The sequence below is a fragment of the Tenrec ecaudatus genome, chromosome 8 (genome assembly GCF_050624435.1).
Source record: "Tenrec ecaudatus isolate mTenEca1 chromosome 8, mTenEca1.hap1, whole genome shotgun sequence".
Lineage (NCBI taxonomy): Eukaryota > Metazoa > Chordata > Mammalia > Afrosoricida > Tenrecidae > Tenrec > Tenrec ecaudatus.
Window position 1 is genome coordinate 95,935,126 of NC_134537.1, and position 13,502 is coordinate 95,948,627.

At 44.1% G+C, this 13,502-nt stretch overlaps 1 protein-coding gene across 1 annotated transcript in view; it reads right to left on the reverse strand.

Annotated features, from left to right (window-relative positions):
* The window catches only part of POLB (DNA polymerase beta), a 36,324-nt gene that overhangs the window by 7,972 nt on the left and 14,850 nt on the right, over positions 1-13,502 (reverse strand). Inside the window, exons 7-10 of the mRNA XM_075556606.1 lie at positions 9,372-9,423; positions 6,325-6,379; positions 6,157-6,229; positions 651-721 (exon numbers count right to left, since the gene is read on the reverse strand). Coding sequence (XP_075412721.1) covers positions 651-721; positions 6,157-6,229; positions 6,325-6,379; positions 9,372-9,423 — 251 coding nt within the window. The remainder of the gene's footprint in view (positions 1-650; positions 722-6,156; positions 6,230-6,324; positions 6,380-9,371; positions 9,424-13,502) is intronic.

Here is a 13,502-nt window from a genome sequence, read left to right on the forward strand (position 1 = left end):
GGGGAATTAAAGAAAAAAACCAATTACTCCACTGTGGCAGAGAACATTTTTAACCCGATTCTTCAGATTGCCCACGGCTCATGGCTAGTTTTCCTATGTTCTGGGTAAGGGCCTTTTCCCTCTTACAGAAAATTCACCTCATCAACTGAGATTTCTAGCTTTAGATCCCACAGTGATCACTAATAGCAGATCTCAAAATAAGCATCAATTGCATCTATTGGTTTCGTTGCGTTAGCTGGGCGGTATGGTATGTGAAAATATACATTTCCAAACCACAATGAGTTTGCCCTTGTGAGCAGCCAAACAGAGGTAAACCTTCATACTACTCTAAAGTTTTATTAGGAAATGTTCTTTTAAATGAAAACCTGAATGTTGGATTGAGTATTTCCAAAACACCTGTGCTGGAGAGTACAGTGATTCTGGGAACAGCCGACTACGATTCCTACCTTTCCAAGGTCAGCGCTGTCTCTCAATATCCCTTAGAGCAACTTACTTTGCCTTGCACAGAATTCAAGCTGCGCAAAGTATTTCAACGGAGTTTTCAGAAAGATTTATGCAAAAACTCATTCTGAAACTATCCGGGGCCTTTTGTAAGGTGATCCTCAGTGCTGTGAGGGGCTGTCGACATGAGACCATAGGTGTGGAGGCACCTGCTTGGCTGACTCAGAGGTAAAGCTTGGATGGGTCAGGAGAACATCCATGTCACCGCTGGATTCTGCGCCTGCAAAGACAACGTGTGTGCAGGAAATACTCCGTGTTGATGTGTCCCTTAGGCCAGCGGTTCTCAGCCTGTGGGTTGTGACCCCTGTGGGGTTCAAACGACCCTTTCACAGGGGTCGCCTGATTCATAACAGTAGCAAAATGACAGTTATGAAGTAGCTATGAAAATAATGCTATGGTTGAGGGATCACCACCACATGAGGAACTGTATTCAAGGGTCAGGGCATGAGGAAGGTTGAGAACCACTGCCCTGGGCTAACACAGGGTCAAGCTGGTGACACACACAGGAGAGCCTTACTTCTCACAGACTAACTTCCTATTTCACTGGGCTTCACATTCAGAATTAGATACAAGATTGCAATTTCCTGTCCAACTATTCAGGTGCACAGATGTAGACAGCAGAATCTGGGATAACAACAGTAAGTGGCATTAGATAAACATTGCATGCAAAGGATTACTTTAAGGCATTCAATCTATACCTAAGGACTCAATGCTCAATAAAGACAATATGCCAACGTGCTTTCAAATACATCTCTGAACATTCACGTCTCCACATCTCAAATCAAAGGATACACTTTAACGCAGCAAAGGTTAACTGGGAAACTTACTTCAATTCTTATGACTGAACCTCCCTTAATAAGTATTAGTAAAGAAGACTATTCTGGTCTGGTGGATGAGGACCCAGGAGTGGTACTGACACTGGGCTCTGGTGCGGCTTTCCACTCTACCACAGCAGAACTCCAGGCAGGTGGTCCACAGCTGATCAAACCTGTCCTTTACTATGTATGAGGGGGCTTCAAAGAGTTTGTGGGAATCCCATTATCTTGTTATATTCCATTTTCCCCACAGACTGAGTTCTCATAATGGATTCTTTTCCCACCAACATTTTGAAGTCCCAATACTGAAACATTCTGTTTTCACTTGGGTGGAGTATTTCATTTGGAGTTCCTTCTGCCTCCCCATTATTGCAAAGGAGAATGATACATGCCTCTGTAGCTCAGTTTCCTCCTCTCCGAATGTCTAACAGGGACTTCATAGGCTACTATGTGTCTGACTAAGAATAATATAAGAAGGGCACATACTATTATACCTAGCACAGTGCCTAGCACATAGCTGGCATAAAACTCCCTTTATTTCTTTTTATTTCATTAATAGACTTTGTCTTAAAAACCACTCACTGAGTCAATTCTGACTCCTAGCGACCTTACAGGGCAGGGTAGACTTGCCCCTGTGGGTTCTCAGGGCTGCAATCTCCATGAGAGCAGACAGCCTCGTCTTTCTCCTCAGGAGCAGCTGGGGGAACAAACAGCCCAGTGCTCCGCCACTCCACAACAGGCTCCTTCTTTATGTCTTACAGCATTTTGAGTTTCCCAAAAAGACTGAGCAGAAAGTACGAGCCCCCATATACCGCCCCTCCGCTACTGCCCTCATCTTAGTCTCTTGTTAACTAACCTTCCATCAGTGTGCTGCTTTAGCTATCCACCAACCAGTGCTGAGCTATCAAATTAATCAAAGCCCCAGGTTGCACTGGAGCCCCCGAGTGGTACAAGCAGTTAGGCGCTCAGCGACCAGTCCGCAGATGGGCTGTGCAAACCCACCTCAGCAGAGAGCCGACAACTACTTCCAACGGGTCACAGCCTTGCAGACCTTAAGGAGCAGCTGTACTCTGCACACACAGGGGGGCCACGAAACAAAGCTTATAGGTTCAGCCTGCACGATGCCATGACGTCAGTGTGGATAAACACACAGTCACACACCCACCATGACAGTGTGCTAGAGAACAGTTTCATGTTCCTGAACCACCCCCCCCACTCCTATCTGTGCTGCGTTTACAGCCTCTATGGAAGCACTGCCTTCTCCAGCACGTCATACGGTGGGAGTCCCACAGCACGTAGCATGCATTTCAGATTCCTCTAGTACGTACTGGGGTCTTTTTGTGGCTCAATAGCTCGTTTTTGTTGCTAACTGCTATCAGATAGAGGTACCCGTGTTATACTACGTACTCACCAATCAGGCAGTTATGAAGCAAACTGAGATCAACTTTGTGTGCATGTTTTTCTGTGAAAATTTTTTATCTGTCTGCATAAACAATTGCTGGAGCATCTGGTAAGACTATGCATAATTTGAAAGAAACTACCCAACTATCTTCCAAAGTGGCTCTACCACTTTGCACACACCCCCTCCCACAATAGGTAAGAGTTTCTGGTGCTCCAGTGTGGGAATTATGCCTAGTCTGTCTCACCAGCCCACCCCCACCCCCACCCCAACACACAGCGGCAAAACACGATGGGAGCGCAACAGAGCAGCAAAGGGAGCAAAGAAGTCCCCAAGGAATCCTGAAAATAGACTTCTGACTTGGGGGCAGGGCTTGCACCTCATCAGAACTGATGGGCAAACATTCATAAGGGTCAGCAGACAGGCCTGGAACTACTTATAGGTGTTTAAAAAAAAACATTTTTTCCTTTGTCTAGCTATATAAGATAGGCAGGATAAACAATCTGGAAGAGAAAACATCAGGACCAGTGGTTCCAGGGACACATGGGAGAGGAGGAGGTTGGGGAATGGGATTGGGGAGCCAAGAAACTCAGGGATAAAGGAACAAGAGATCTAAAATCAATGGCAAGGAGGGCGTAGAACACCTGGTGGAGTGTGATCAGTGCAATGGAGCCAAGAGGAAGTACAGAGAACTGAATGAAGGTCGAACATGATAGTGGGACAGGAGGAAAGTAAGAGGAAATAGAGGAAAGAATTAGTAGGCAAAAGATATTTATAAAGGTACAAATATAGGCATGCATATATGTAACTATATTAATATATAATGATATAGGTCTATGTACAAATATACATTACAGTAGCAGATATTGGGCCTCCACTCAAGAACTCCCTCAGCACAAGAACACTTTGTTTTAATAACCTGACGTTTTGTGATGCTCACCCTCCTGACACAATCACTGAAGACAAAATGAGTACATAAGCAAAAGTGAAGAAAGCTGATGGTGCCTGGCTATTAAAAGATATAGCATCTGAGGTCTGAAAGGCTTGAAGTTAAACAAGCAGCCATCTAGCAGGGAAGCAACAAAGTCCACATGGAAATAGCACACCAGCCTGTGTAATCATGAGGTGTTGACAGAATCAGGTATAAGACATCAGAAGATCCAAAACAAACAACCATTTTGATGCGAACAAGGGAGGTTGGAATGGAGACCCAGAACCCATCTGTAGACAAATGGACATCCCCTCACAGAAGGGTCAAAGGAAGAGGCAAGTCAGCCAGGGTGCAGTATAGCACCGAAGAAACACACAACATTCCTCTAGATCTTACATGCTTTCTTGCCCCCACTCTAATGACCCAGTTCTACCTTATAAATCTGGCTAGACCAGAGCAAGTACACCGGTACAGATAAGAGCTCTTGACACTCAGAATCCAAGACAGATAAACCCCTCAGGTACAGTAATGGGAATAGCGATACCATGAGGGTAGGGGGGAGAAAGGGAGAACCGATCACAATGATCAAAGTAAAATGCCCCCAGCAAGGGGCCAAACAACAGAAATGTGGGTGAAGGGTGACAGCAGACAGTGTAACATATGAAAATAACAATAAATTATAATTTATCAAGGGTTAACGAGGGTGGAAGAGTGGGGGCGGGGGGAGCTGATTCCAAGTGCACAAGTAGAAAGAAAAGGCTTTGAAAATGATGATGGTAACATATGTACAAATGTGACTGATACAATTGATGTATGGATTGTTAAAAGAATTGTAAGAGCCCCCAATAAGATGATTAAAAATAAATAAAACACACACAAACACAACATACACACAAAGACTTTCTGGTGCTCTGCACCCCTGTCAGCATTGAGCGTGGTCAGTGTTTTGAATTTTAGTCACTCAATTATCTCAACTGTGTAAACCCGCAATTCCTCAATAGCATGTCAGGCTGAGCACCTTCTCTCTCGTGTGCGTATTACTCTAACAGGTGTCTGTTAACTTTTAAGTTGGGCTGCTTGTTTTCTTACTGTTGAGGCTGAAGCTTTCTTTGTGTATTTGGATATGAGAACCTTATCAGATATGTATTTTGCAAATATCTTCTCCCAGATTTGAGGCTCATCTTTTCATATGTTAAAATCCTTCAAACCATTGGGTAACTATATTCCTTCAGTTTGAAATGTGGACAGTCGGATCTAGAGGGAAGGCTGGTGGCGCAGTGGTTAAAGCATCCAGCTGCTAACTGGAGAGTCAGTGTGGCTTGAACACGCTGTTCGAGAAAGACGTGGCAGGCTGCTTCCCAAGGGTGTACAGCCTTAGAAACTGGGCCAGCTCAACTCTATCCCCAGGAGTGCCGTGAGTCGGCATGGACTTGATGGCAGTGAGCTGGACTTGGTTTTAGGGTCTACACAGACAGGCTCATCTAAAATGAGGCAGTGGAAGATTTGGCTTTAGAATTCAAGTGTTTGATCTCATTGTCTTTTATACATGTCAAGAATTGAGGCTTTAGTTCTTTCCTCTCTCCGATTATACAATATAGAATATTTATGATTGCCTACAACTTCACAGGTGCCCCAGAAAGTCACAAGTACCTGTGCTAAAAAAAAGTTTAAGAAAGACTTCTACTTCAATCTTATTAATAAATGTATTTAAACTACCCTTCCAAAATTCTGAGTGAGAGACCAGAATGATGTGGTTCTCCTTTCCCTTCCTTCACACAGGAAGTGGAGATCCAGTAAGAACTGGTCCTTTGAGACAACATTCTTAGATCCTTCATAGGGAACTTGGAGAACAGAGACAAGTGAAAACGGAAACTCTTCACAACTTCACAAGAAGTTCGTCAAAGACTAGCAGTATTAGCATTTTGATATATCTAAAATTATTTTATAAATTTTGTTATAAGTAGTCAGCATCCTATAAAATCAGGATGAATTTTCCCTATTTTTAACAACATATTACCACTTTAATCAAGTAAACTCTGTTAACATTTAGCTAATATGAATAGTGGGTTTATGAAATAGTAGCAAAAATTACATTTCTATTCCATATTTCCCTATATAGTATCCCCTTATCAATAGGAGACACGTGCCAAGATACCCCCCAACCCCACTGAATGCCACAAATGCCAAACCCGACATATACTGTGTTTTAGCCTATAGGTATAAGATAGCTTAATTTGCAAATTAGGCACAGTAATAACTAAGAATAAAATAGAGCAGTTATAAAATCACAAATACAACAATTATTACAATTATACTATAATAAAAGTTAGTACAAGCAAGAGATGAATGAGGGAGGCGCTGTGATTCGAGTTAGGCTACTATTCTGAGGGCCTGGCTAACTGGGTAACTGAAACTTTGGGGGGGAAACACAGAAAAAGGGGGACATACTACTGCACATTAGGCCATTTTAACATCAAGGCAGACATAACATAAGATTAGAAGTACTTTACCTCGTCTAAAACTGCCACAGACTGTAGCGATATATTCAGAATCCACCTTTTGAACCTCGTTCAGCACAATATCCTAACAGAAGAAAAATGGGAGTCAACATTCCAAAATCAGTTGTCCTCAGAACTTCTTCAGTTCTAGTCAAGGAACATAATCCAGGGAAGTCTTACTTGCATTTGTAACATCTCTGCACGAGGGATTCTTTTCTCAAAGTCTTCAAAATATCTACAAAGACAGAACAAGGAGACGAAAGACTGATAAAACTTAAATCTCCTTTCATAATTAAATTGCCTACCATAACAAGTGCCTTTATCCCAGTAAGTCCTTCAAAAATGAATTCCAGAATTCACTGGAAAGAAAACTATAGAATCTGAAGGGCATGTTATAGCTTGCATTAAAAAGTTTTACTTTTTAAAATTCTTAAGTGTTATTATCCTCTGTAACATCAAGGGTGACTTGTGAATACACTTCACATTGGTGCTCTAAGAACCAGTAAAAAGTACAAGTTAGCACACAGATCCAAATTACAGTGCTCTCTACTAAAAGGTCAAAGGTTTACTTTGTTGCCCTTAAATCCTGTAAAATTACTGCAAATGAAAATAATCCTTTATTGACAAGCCTTAAAACATTAATGCTAAGTTAAAATAGTCACAAAAGATCATATATCACGAGTCCATGTATTTGAAATGTCGAAAGAGGCAGTTCTAAGGAGACTGAAATGAGCTGCTAGTGTACTGGGGCAGGGCGGTGGCTGGGGAAACGGCAAGTGTCTGCCAAGGAGGACAGTCAGGACTGCCGTGATGGTGGGCTGCACAACTCTGTGCATGAACCAGAAACATTTCCTGGAAATGGGCCAAATGTACGGGGACCTTCAAAAAAGTTGGTGGGAAAATGCCATCATCTTTCGGTCCCCTTTTCCATGAACCTTTTGCTATATGAAATCTATCTCAGTGAAGCTGTCAGGAAAACGACCTCAGCATCAAATAGAATCTAGGCGCTGTATCTGAGAATGGTGTCTCAGAAGGCCCAGATCAGAATCAATTTCCACAACAAGCAGGTGCATCACAAGGCCGCCACATACTACATGACTAGGAGAAAAAGGAGAGGCCCACCTTTCACTGGCTCCCCGTCCCGGAAGGGTCGTAAAAGTTTTGAACTTTTACAGCACAGGGAAAGCAGAAATGCTCCATAGGAGTTAGCACCGAGTGGCTCACCGGGAGAACCACCAACTGCACGCTCATTCCAGATCACCCAACGTGGCCAACAGCACAGTAAAATGTTTCACGCAATTTGTTTGGTTGCCCACGGCATATGAAACTTACACCTGCACTGACTACTGTGATCTACTAAGTGTGCAACATTATGAAAAAGCTTGAAATACTTTTGAGAATTACCAAAAGTGACACAGAGACATGAAGACAACATGTGCCGCTGGGAAAACAGTATCCACAGACGTGCTTGACGCAGGGTGGGCACAAGCCTTCCATCTGTAGCAACGCCGTGCCTATACAGCACCACAGTGGAAGCCCCCCAACAGGAAACGTCTGCGTTAGAACTGGAGGAGTTATATATATCGGGGATTTCAAAAATTCAGAGACAGGTAGAATTAAAATATGAAATGTAAACATTATTTCTCAACATTAGCTGCTTCAAGGTCAAGGCGTTTTGTCATTTCACCCATCCCCACCGGCCTGAGGGCCCAGGGAATTTAACCACCTCAATGCAGTCTTTTTAACATTATTAACAGAAGGAAAATAGGTGCCCTTAACATTTTTTTAAGATTAAGAAAGAAACTGATGTCAGAGGAACCAAAGCAGGACTACAAGGTGGGTAAGGTTGGTGCCTAAAGATTTCTCATAGAAATTCTTGCAAAATGACCCTTGTTTGGTGAGAGCAATGAGCAGGAGCATTGCTGTGAGGGGCTCTCAGCTTCTTTTTATGCTCAGGCTTTAACTTTCTCAAAATACTCTTATAATAAGCAGATATAATTGGTCTTTGGTCTTCAGAGAGTCAACAAACAAAATGCTCAAGCATCCCAAAAAACCAGCAACATAGCCTCTGTTGTGTCAGTTTTGCTTTGACTGCATCTCTTTGCAACCATTCCTTCTGTGTCTTGCCTTCAGGAGCTTTCTAGTAGTGAAGTCGCATCTCTATTACAATTCTTCCAAGGAATGCTCCATAATCTTGAGCCAACTTGTTTAAAATTTCTATGGAAAGCTCTGCTCGTATCTGCAGTGTGGCCACCCAGTATGAAAATGTGCTCAGCTTCAGTTTTTCAGGCAGATTATGTAGCTGGACCAATGGAGAGTCTGCGGTGCTGGCTACCATATCTGCTATAATCGGGTTCTCTTCAATTAGCGCCAAGGACAATTTTTCCTCACAAACTGATGTGCACGGTCCACTGAGATGAGTGTCATCTTCGACATCTTCTCAGCCCTTCATAAAATGAGCTAGCCATTTAGAAACTGGATTCCTTTGGGGCACTGTCCTGAGCTTCACAATACATTTGATGTTTGTTCTTGTTTCAATTTTAACAAAATTCATGTTACTCTAATAGGCTTCTTTTCAAATGGATGTCTTATCCTTCTTAGTGCCTCAAAGTAGATCCTCTTCAGACACAACAAGTTAACGGATTAGTATGAGTGTATTTTGGTGCAGGAGAGAGAGAGCCAAGCAAAGTTTTCTCATACATGCATTTTCCGTGAACGTTCTGAAGACCCCCTCATACAGATCCATACAGGAGATGCACTATGTATTACAAATAGTCAATCAGACAGGAGCTCCTCAGGTTACATTAAACACTGATGCTAACAGAGCATGAATCATGTTTCCGGTTATTCCTATATGTTATTCAGTTGTCTGTTTATTTTTCAATTCAGTTTTTCATGTTCATGTTCAGTCTTCTAATGTCATGCTTTACACAATGTAAGCACTGAATAAACACCCATGGATTGACTGATAAACTCAGTCCTACAGATTTTAACAGGAAGTTTCCTACTATAGTCAAAAGAATGAAAGAAACTCGTAAACAATTAAACAAATTAGAAAGCATGTGAAAAAGCATATATTCTACCAGAGCGCATAACCAACATACCATTTCTGGATAGAAGAGCAGTGCGCGCATCTATTTTGACATGCTATTACAATGGATGAAAGAATGACCACACAAAAATGCACTTTTACATCACGAGTGTTAAAAGAAAATCTGTTCTCTTACTTCAGCCCAATTCGCTGGTGATGGTTCAATTTATCTTCATGTTTTCTGAGATCTGTATAAAAGGTAAGTAAAAGTGTGTTATTTTAAGCCTTTTTGTTTAAAAAAATGTTAAAATCTGTGACATTTTTACAAAGAATTGCCTGGGAAAACGAGCACCTGAGTGACTGGAGAAGATGAGGAAAGAATTTGGGTAGTGAGAACTAGGTGAAAGTGTCTCCGCCTCAGGACGGTGAAACCGGCCACTGACTTCACCTTCGTCTTTGTGTACGTAGCGTCAGCACACAGTACATAAAGCCTACCAGCCTCGCACTCTTTCACTCACGACAGCAGAAAACGACCTTTAAGAACCCATATGGACTGTTATTTTACCATTCATAGCAACAGTAATAGCCCAAACTTCGGAATGTTCCATGATTAAGTGCATGCTGATGGCTTATTGCTCCTTCATTAACCCATTCCACAGCAACCCCCGTGCTGCCTGCGTGAAGGCCCACAGGGACCCTGCTGCCGGAGCAGCACTGCCCGAGGGCCTCCTGACCATTCTGCCACATCTCTCTCCGCACTGCCCGAGGGCCTCCTGACCACTCTGCCACATCTCTCTCCGCACTGCCCGAGGGCCTCCTGACCACTCTGCCACATCTCTCTCTCTCCGCACTGCCCGAGGGCCTCCTGACCACTCTGCCACATCTCTCTCTCTCCGCACTGCCCGAGGGCCTCCTGACCACTCTGCCACATCTCTCTCCGCACTGCCCGAGGGCCTCCTGACCACTCTGCCACCTCTCTCTCCGCACTGCCCGAGGGCCTCCTGACCACTCTGCCACATCTCTCTCTCTCCGCACTGCCCGAGGGCCTCCTGACCACTCTGCCACATCTCTCTCTCTCCGCACTGCCCGAGGGCCTCCTGACCACTCTGCCACATCTCTCTCTCTCCGCACTGCCCGAGGGCCTCCTGACCACTCTGCCACATCTCTCTCCGCACTGCCCGAGGGCCTCCTGACCACTCTGCCACATCTCTCTCTCTCCGCACTGCCCGAGGGCCTCCTGACCACTCTGCCACATCTCTCTCTCTCCGCACTGCCCGAGGGCCTCCTGACCACTCTGCCACCTCTCTCTCCGCACTGCCCGAGGGCCTCCTGACCACTCTGCCACATCTCTCTCCGCACTGCCCGAGGGCCTCCTGACCACTCTGCCACATCTCTCTCTCTCCGCACTGCCCGAGGGCCTCCTGACCACTCTGCCACATCTCTCTCTCTCCGCACTGCCCGAGGGCCTCCTGACCACTCTGCCACATCTCTCTCTCTCCGCACTGCCCGAGGGCCTCCTGACCACTCTGCCACATCTCTCTCTCTCCGCACTGCCCGAGGGCCTCCTGACCACTCTGCCACCTCTCTCTCCGCTTCGCATTCAGCAGCGGAGTGCGTGCTGCCCTTCTTGCCTCTATTGTGTTCAATTAGTATTTAGTCAGTACCAGTTCGTGCACGTTGTGTGCTAAAAATCCTCCGGAAAGATAATATCGTAAAAAAAGAGAAAGATATTATCTTTAAAATTTAAAAAGTTACCTCATAACATCATTTTGTAAGTTTAAAGTCACCTAGTTCTGTGTAGGTGTGCTTAGAGGGCAGGAATCACAAGAACAGAAGTGAGACTTGTTAAAGACAAAAGAGAAGTATGCCTCAAAAGCAAAATCTACTAACAGCTTATGTTTATACGTATACATTCCCTCCGGAGATAAAATGGAGAAAATTAAGTATTTTCATGATACGGAACACTTACTATTTCCCATAGTACATACCCAGAGAAAATGCTAAAGTATATGACAAAAAAAGATGTATCTATTCAGTATAAAAATATTGTACGTATTCATGTTGTGTACACACACGCGCACACGCACACACACCCTGAGTCTTGGTGGTGCAGTGGGTTACGTGCTGGCTGTGAGCTGCATGGTCGGCAGTTTGAAACCACAAGCAGCTGTGGGAGAAAGACTGGGCTTTCTACTCCCATAAACTCCCCAAAGCCTTGGGAACCCACATGGTGCACTATGAGTGAGTACTGACTCAATAGTAATGAGGAGCTTTGGTATTTATATACAGCTTCACAATTGTTTTCTTGTTGAGAACACACACAGCAGGAACATGCATGATTCAAGTTTCTACATGTACAATTCAGTGACATTAATTACACTCTTTCAGGTGTGCAGTTATTCTCTCCTCCTTTTCAAAGCTGTACCTCCCTCATTAGCATAAGCTCACTGCTGCGCCTCCCCACCCCAGGTTCCTACTGATCTTCTGAGTTACTGTTGTCACTGTGATTCCACATACACAGATTTCCACAGACGACGCACAGAAATCCCGACTGCCACCATGCTGAGACCAGAATGAAGTGGTGCCTGGCCACCAGTGCCAGATGTTCTGAAAGAGATCACACTGGGGCCTCTGGGGTAGAATGGGAGAAAATGGTGCAACAAAACTGAAAATCGGGGTGGGGACAGAGTGGCAGCATAGAGATAGAAGGGAGTTGATGTCAAGGAGTTCCCAGGGTAGAAAGATTTAGAAAAGGAGGAATGAAGGGAGACATTGGTCAGTGTAAGATATGACAAAATAAAGGTAAACAAGCAGCCATCTAGCTCAGAAGCAACAAAGCCCACACGGAAGAAGCACACCAGCCTGTGTGATCACGAGGTGTTGATGGGATCAGGAATCAGGCATCATCAGAAAAATCATATCCTTGTGAATGAGGGGGGAGTACAGATTGGGGACCCAAGACCCATCTGTAGGCAACTGGACATCCCCTTACAGAAGGGTCGCGGGGAGGACACAAGCCAGTCAGGGTGCAGTGTAGCAACGATGAAACATACAACTTTCCTCTAGTTCCTAAATGTTCCCCACAACCCACTATCACGATCCCAATTCTACCTTACAAATCTGGCTAGACCAGAGGATGTACACCGGTACAGATAGAAACTGGAAACACAGGGAATCCAGGACAGATGACCCCTTCAGGACCAGTGCTTAGAGTGGTGATACCGGGAGGGTGGAGGGAGAGTGGGGTAGAAAGTGGGAACCAATTACAGGGATCTGTATATAACCTTCTCCCTGGGGGATGGACAACAGAAAAGTGGGTGAAGGGAGATAACGGACAATATAAGATATGACAAAATAATAATTTATAAATTATCAAGGGTTCCTGAGGGAGGGGGGAATTTGGAGGGAGGGGGAAATGAATGAGGAGCTGATACCAAGGGCTCAAGCAGAAAGCAAATGTTTTGAGAATGATGAAGGCAACAAATTTACAAATGTGCTTGACACATGAATGTATGTACGGATTGTGATAAGAGTTGTACTAGCCCCTAATAAAATGATTAAAAAAAGAAAAGGAGTAACGAAGGCTAGGCCACAGGGAGGAAGTGGGTAAGAATGCTACACTATGGAATGCAATCAATTCCTTGAAACCAAATGTGTATGAATAATTAAATAGAATGGATTTGTTCTATAAACTTTCGTCCAATTCACGATTCATAAAACGATGGAATGAATGAACACAAAGTTCGAAGCAGACTTTCTTTACTAGTTAAAGCCAAAGTCGACTTCATGAGAATTTTAAATCCACAGCCTCCATTTCTCCAATTTTGGCCAGAATTTTTTTTTTTTTAAGAAGTGACAGAATTTTATTATAAAACCTTTCATCAAAATATCCTGTAAGGGCCGTCATGAACTATCCAGCTCTGGCTTCACTGCAAAGGAGGCAGTTGTGCATGGAGGCAGTTAGCCACACATTCCGGCCTCTTATCCAGCTCTGCTGCTCCTGGTGAACAGAGATCAACTGTGATGCCGGGGAGGCCCACCTGCGAGTTTGAAGACCCCAGACACTGTGCAGCACAATCAGACATAGTACAGAAAGACATATTATCTGGCCACTGACCTGGGCTGTTCCATGAAGCTGTGACAGCTCGACAACCCAAACTCCTGGTGCTGAGCGGTACATAAGCAGCCTCAGCAGCTACTCCTCCCTGGGTCACTGTTATACATAAGCCTTATCTTTTAATTCTACGTTCCCACAAACTTTCTGAAGCCTCTTTATGTATTATCACACTTCTGCTAATTCATCTGTTACAAGTGTACAACTTACTGA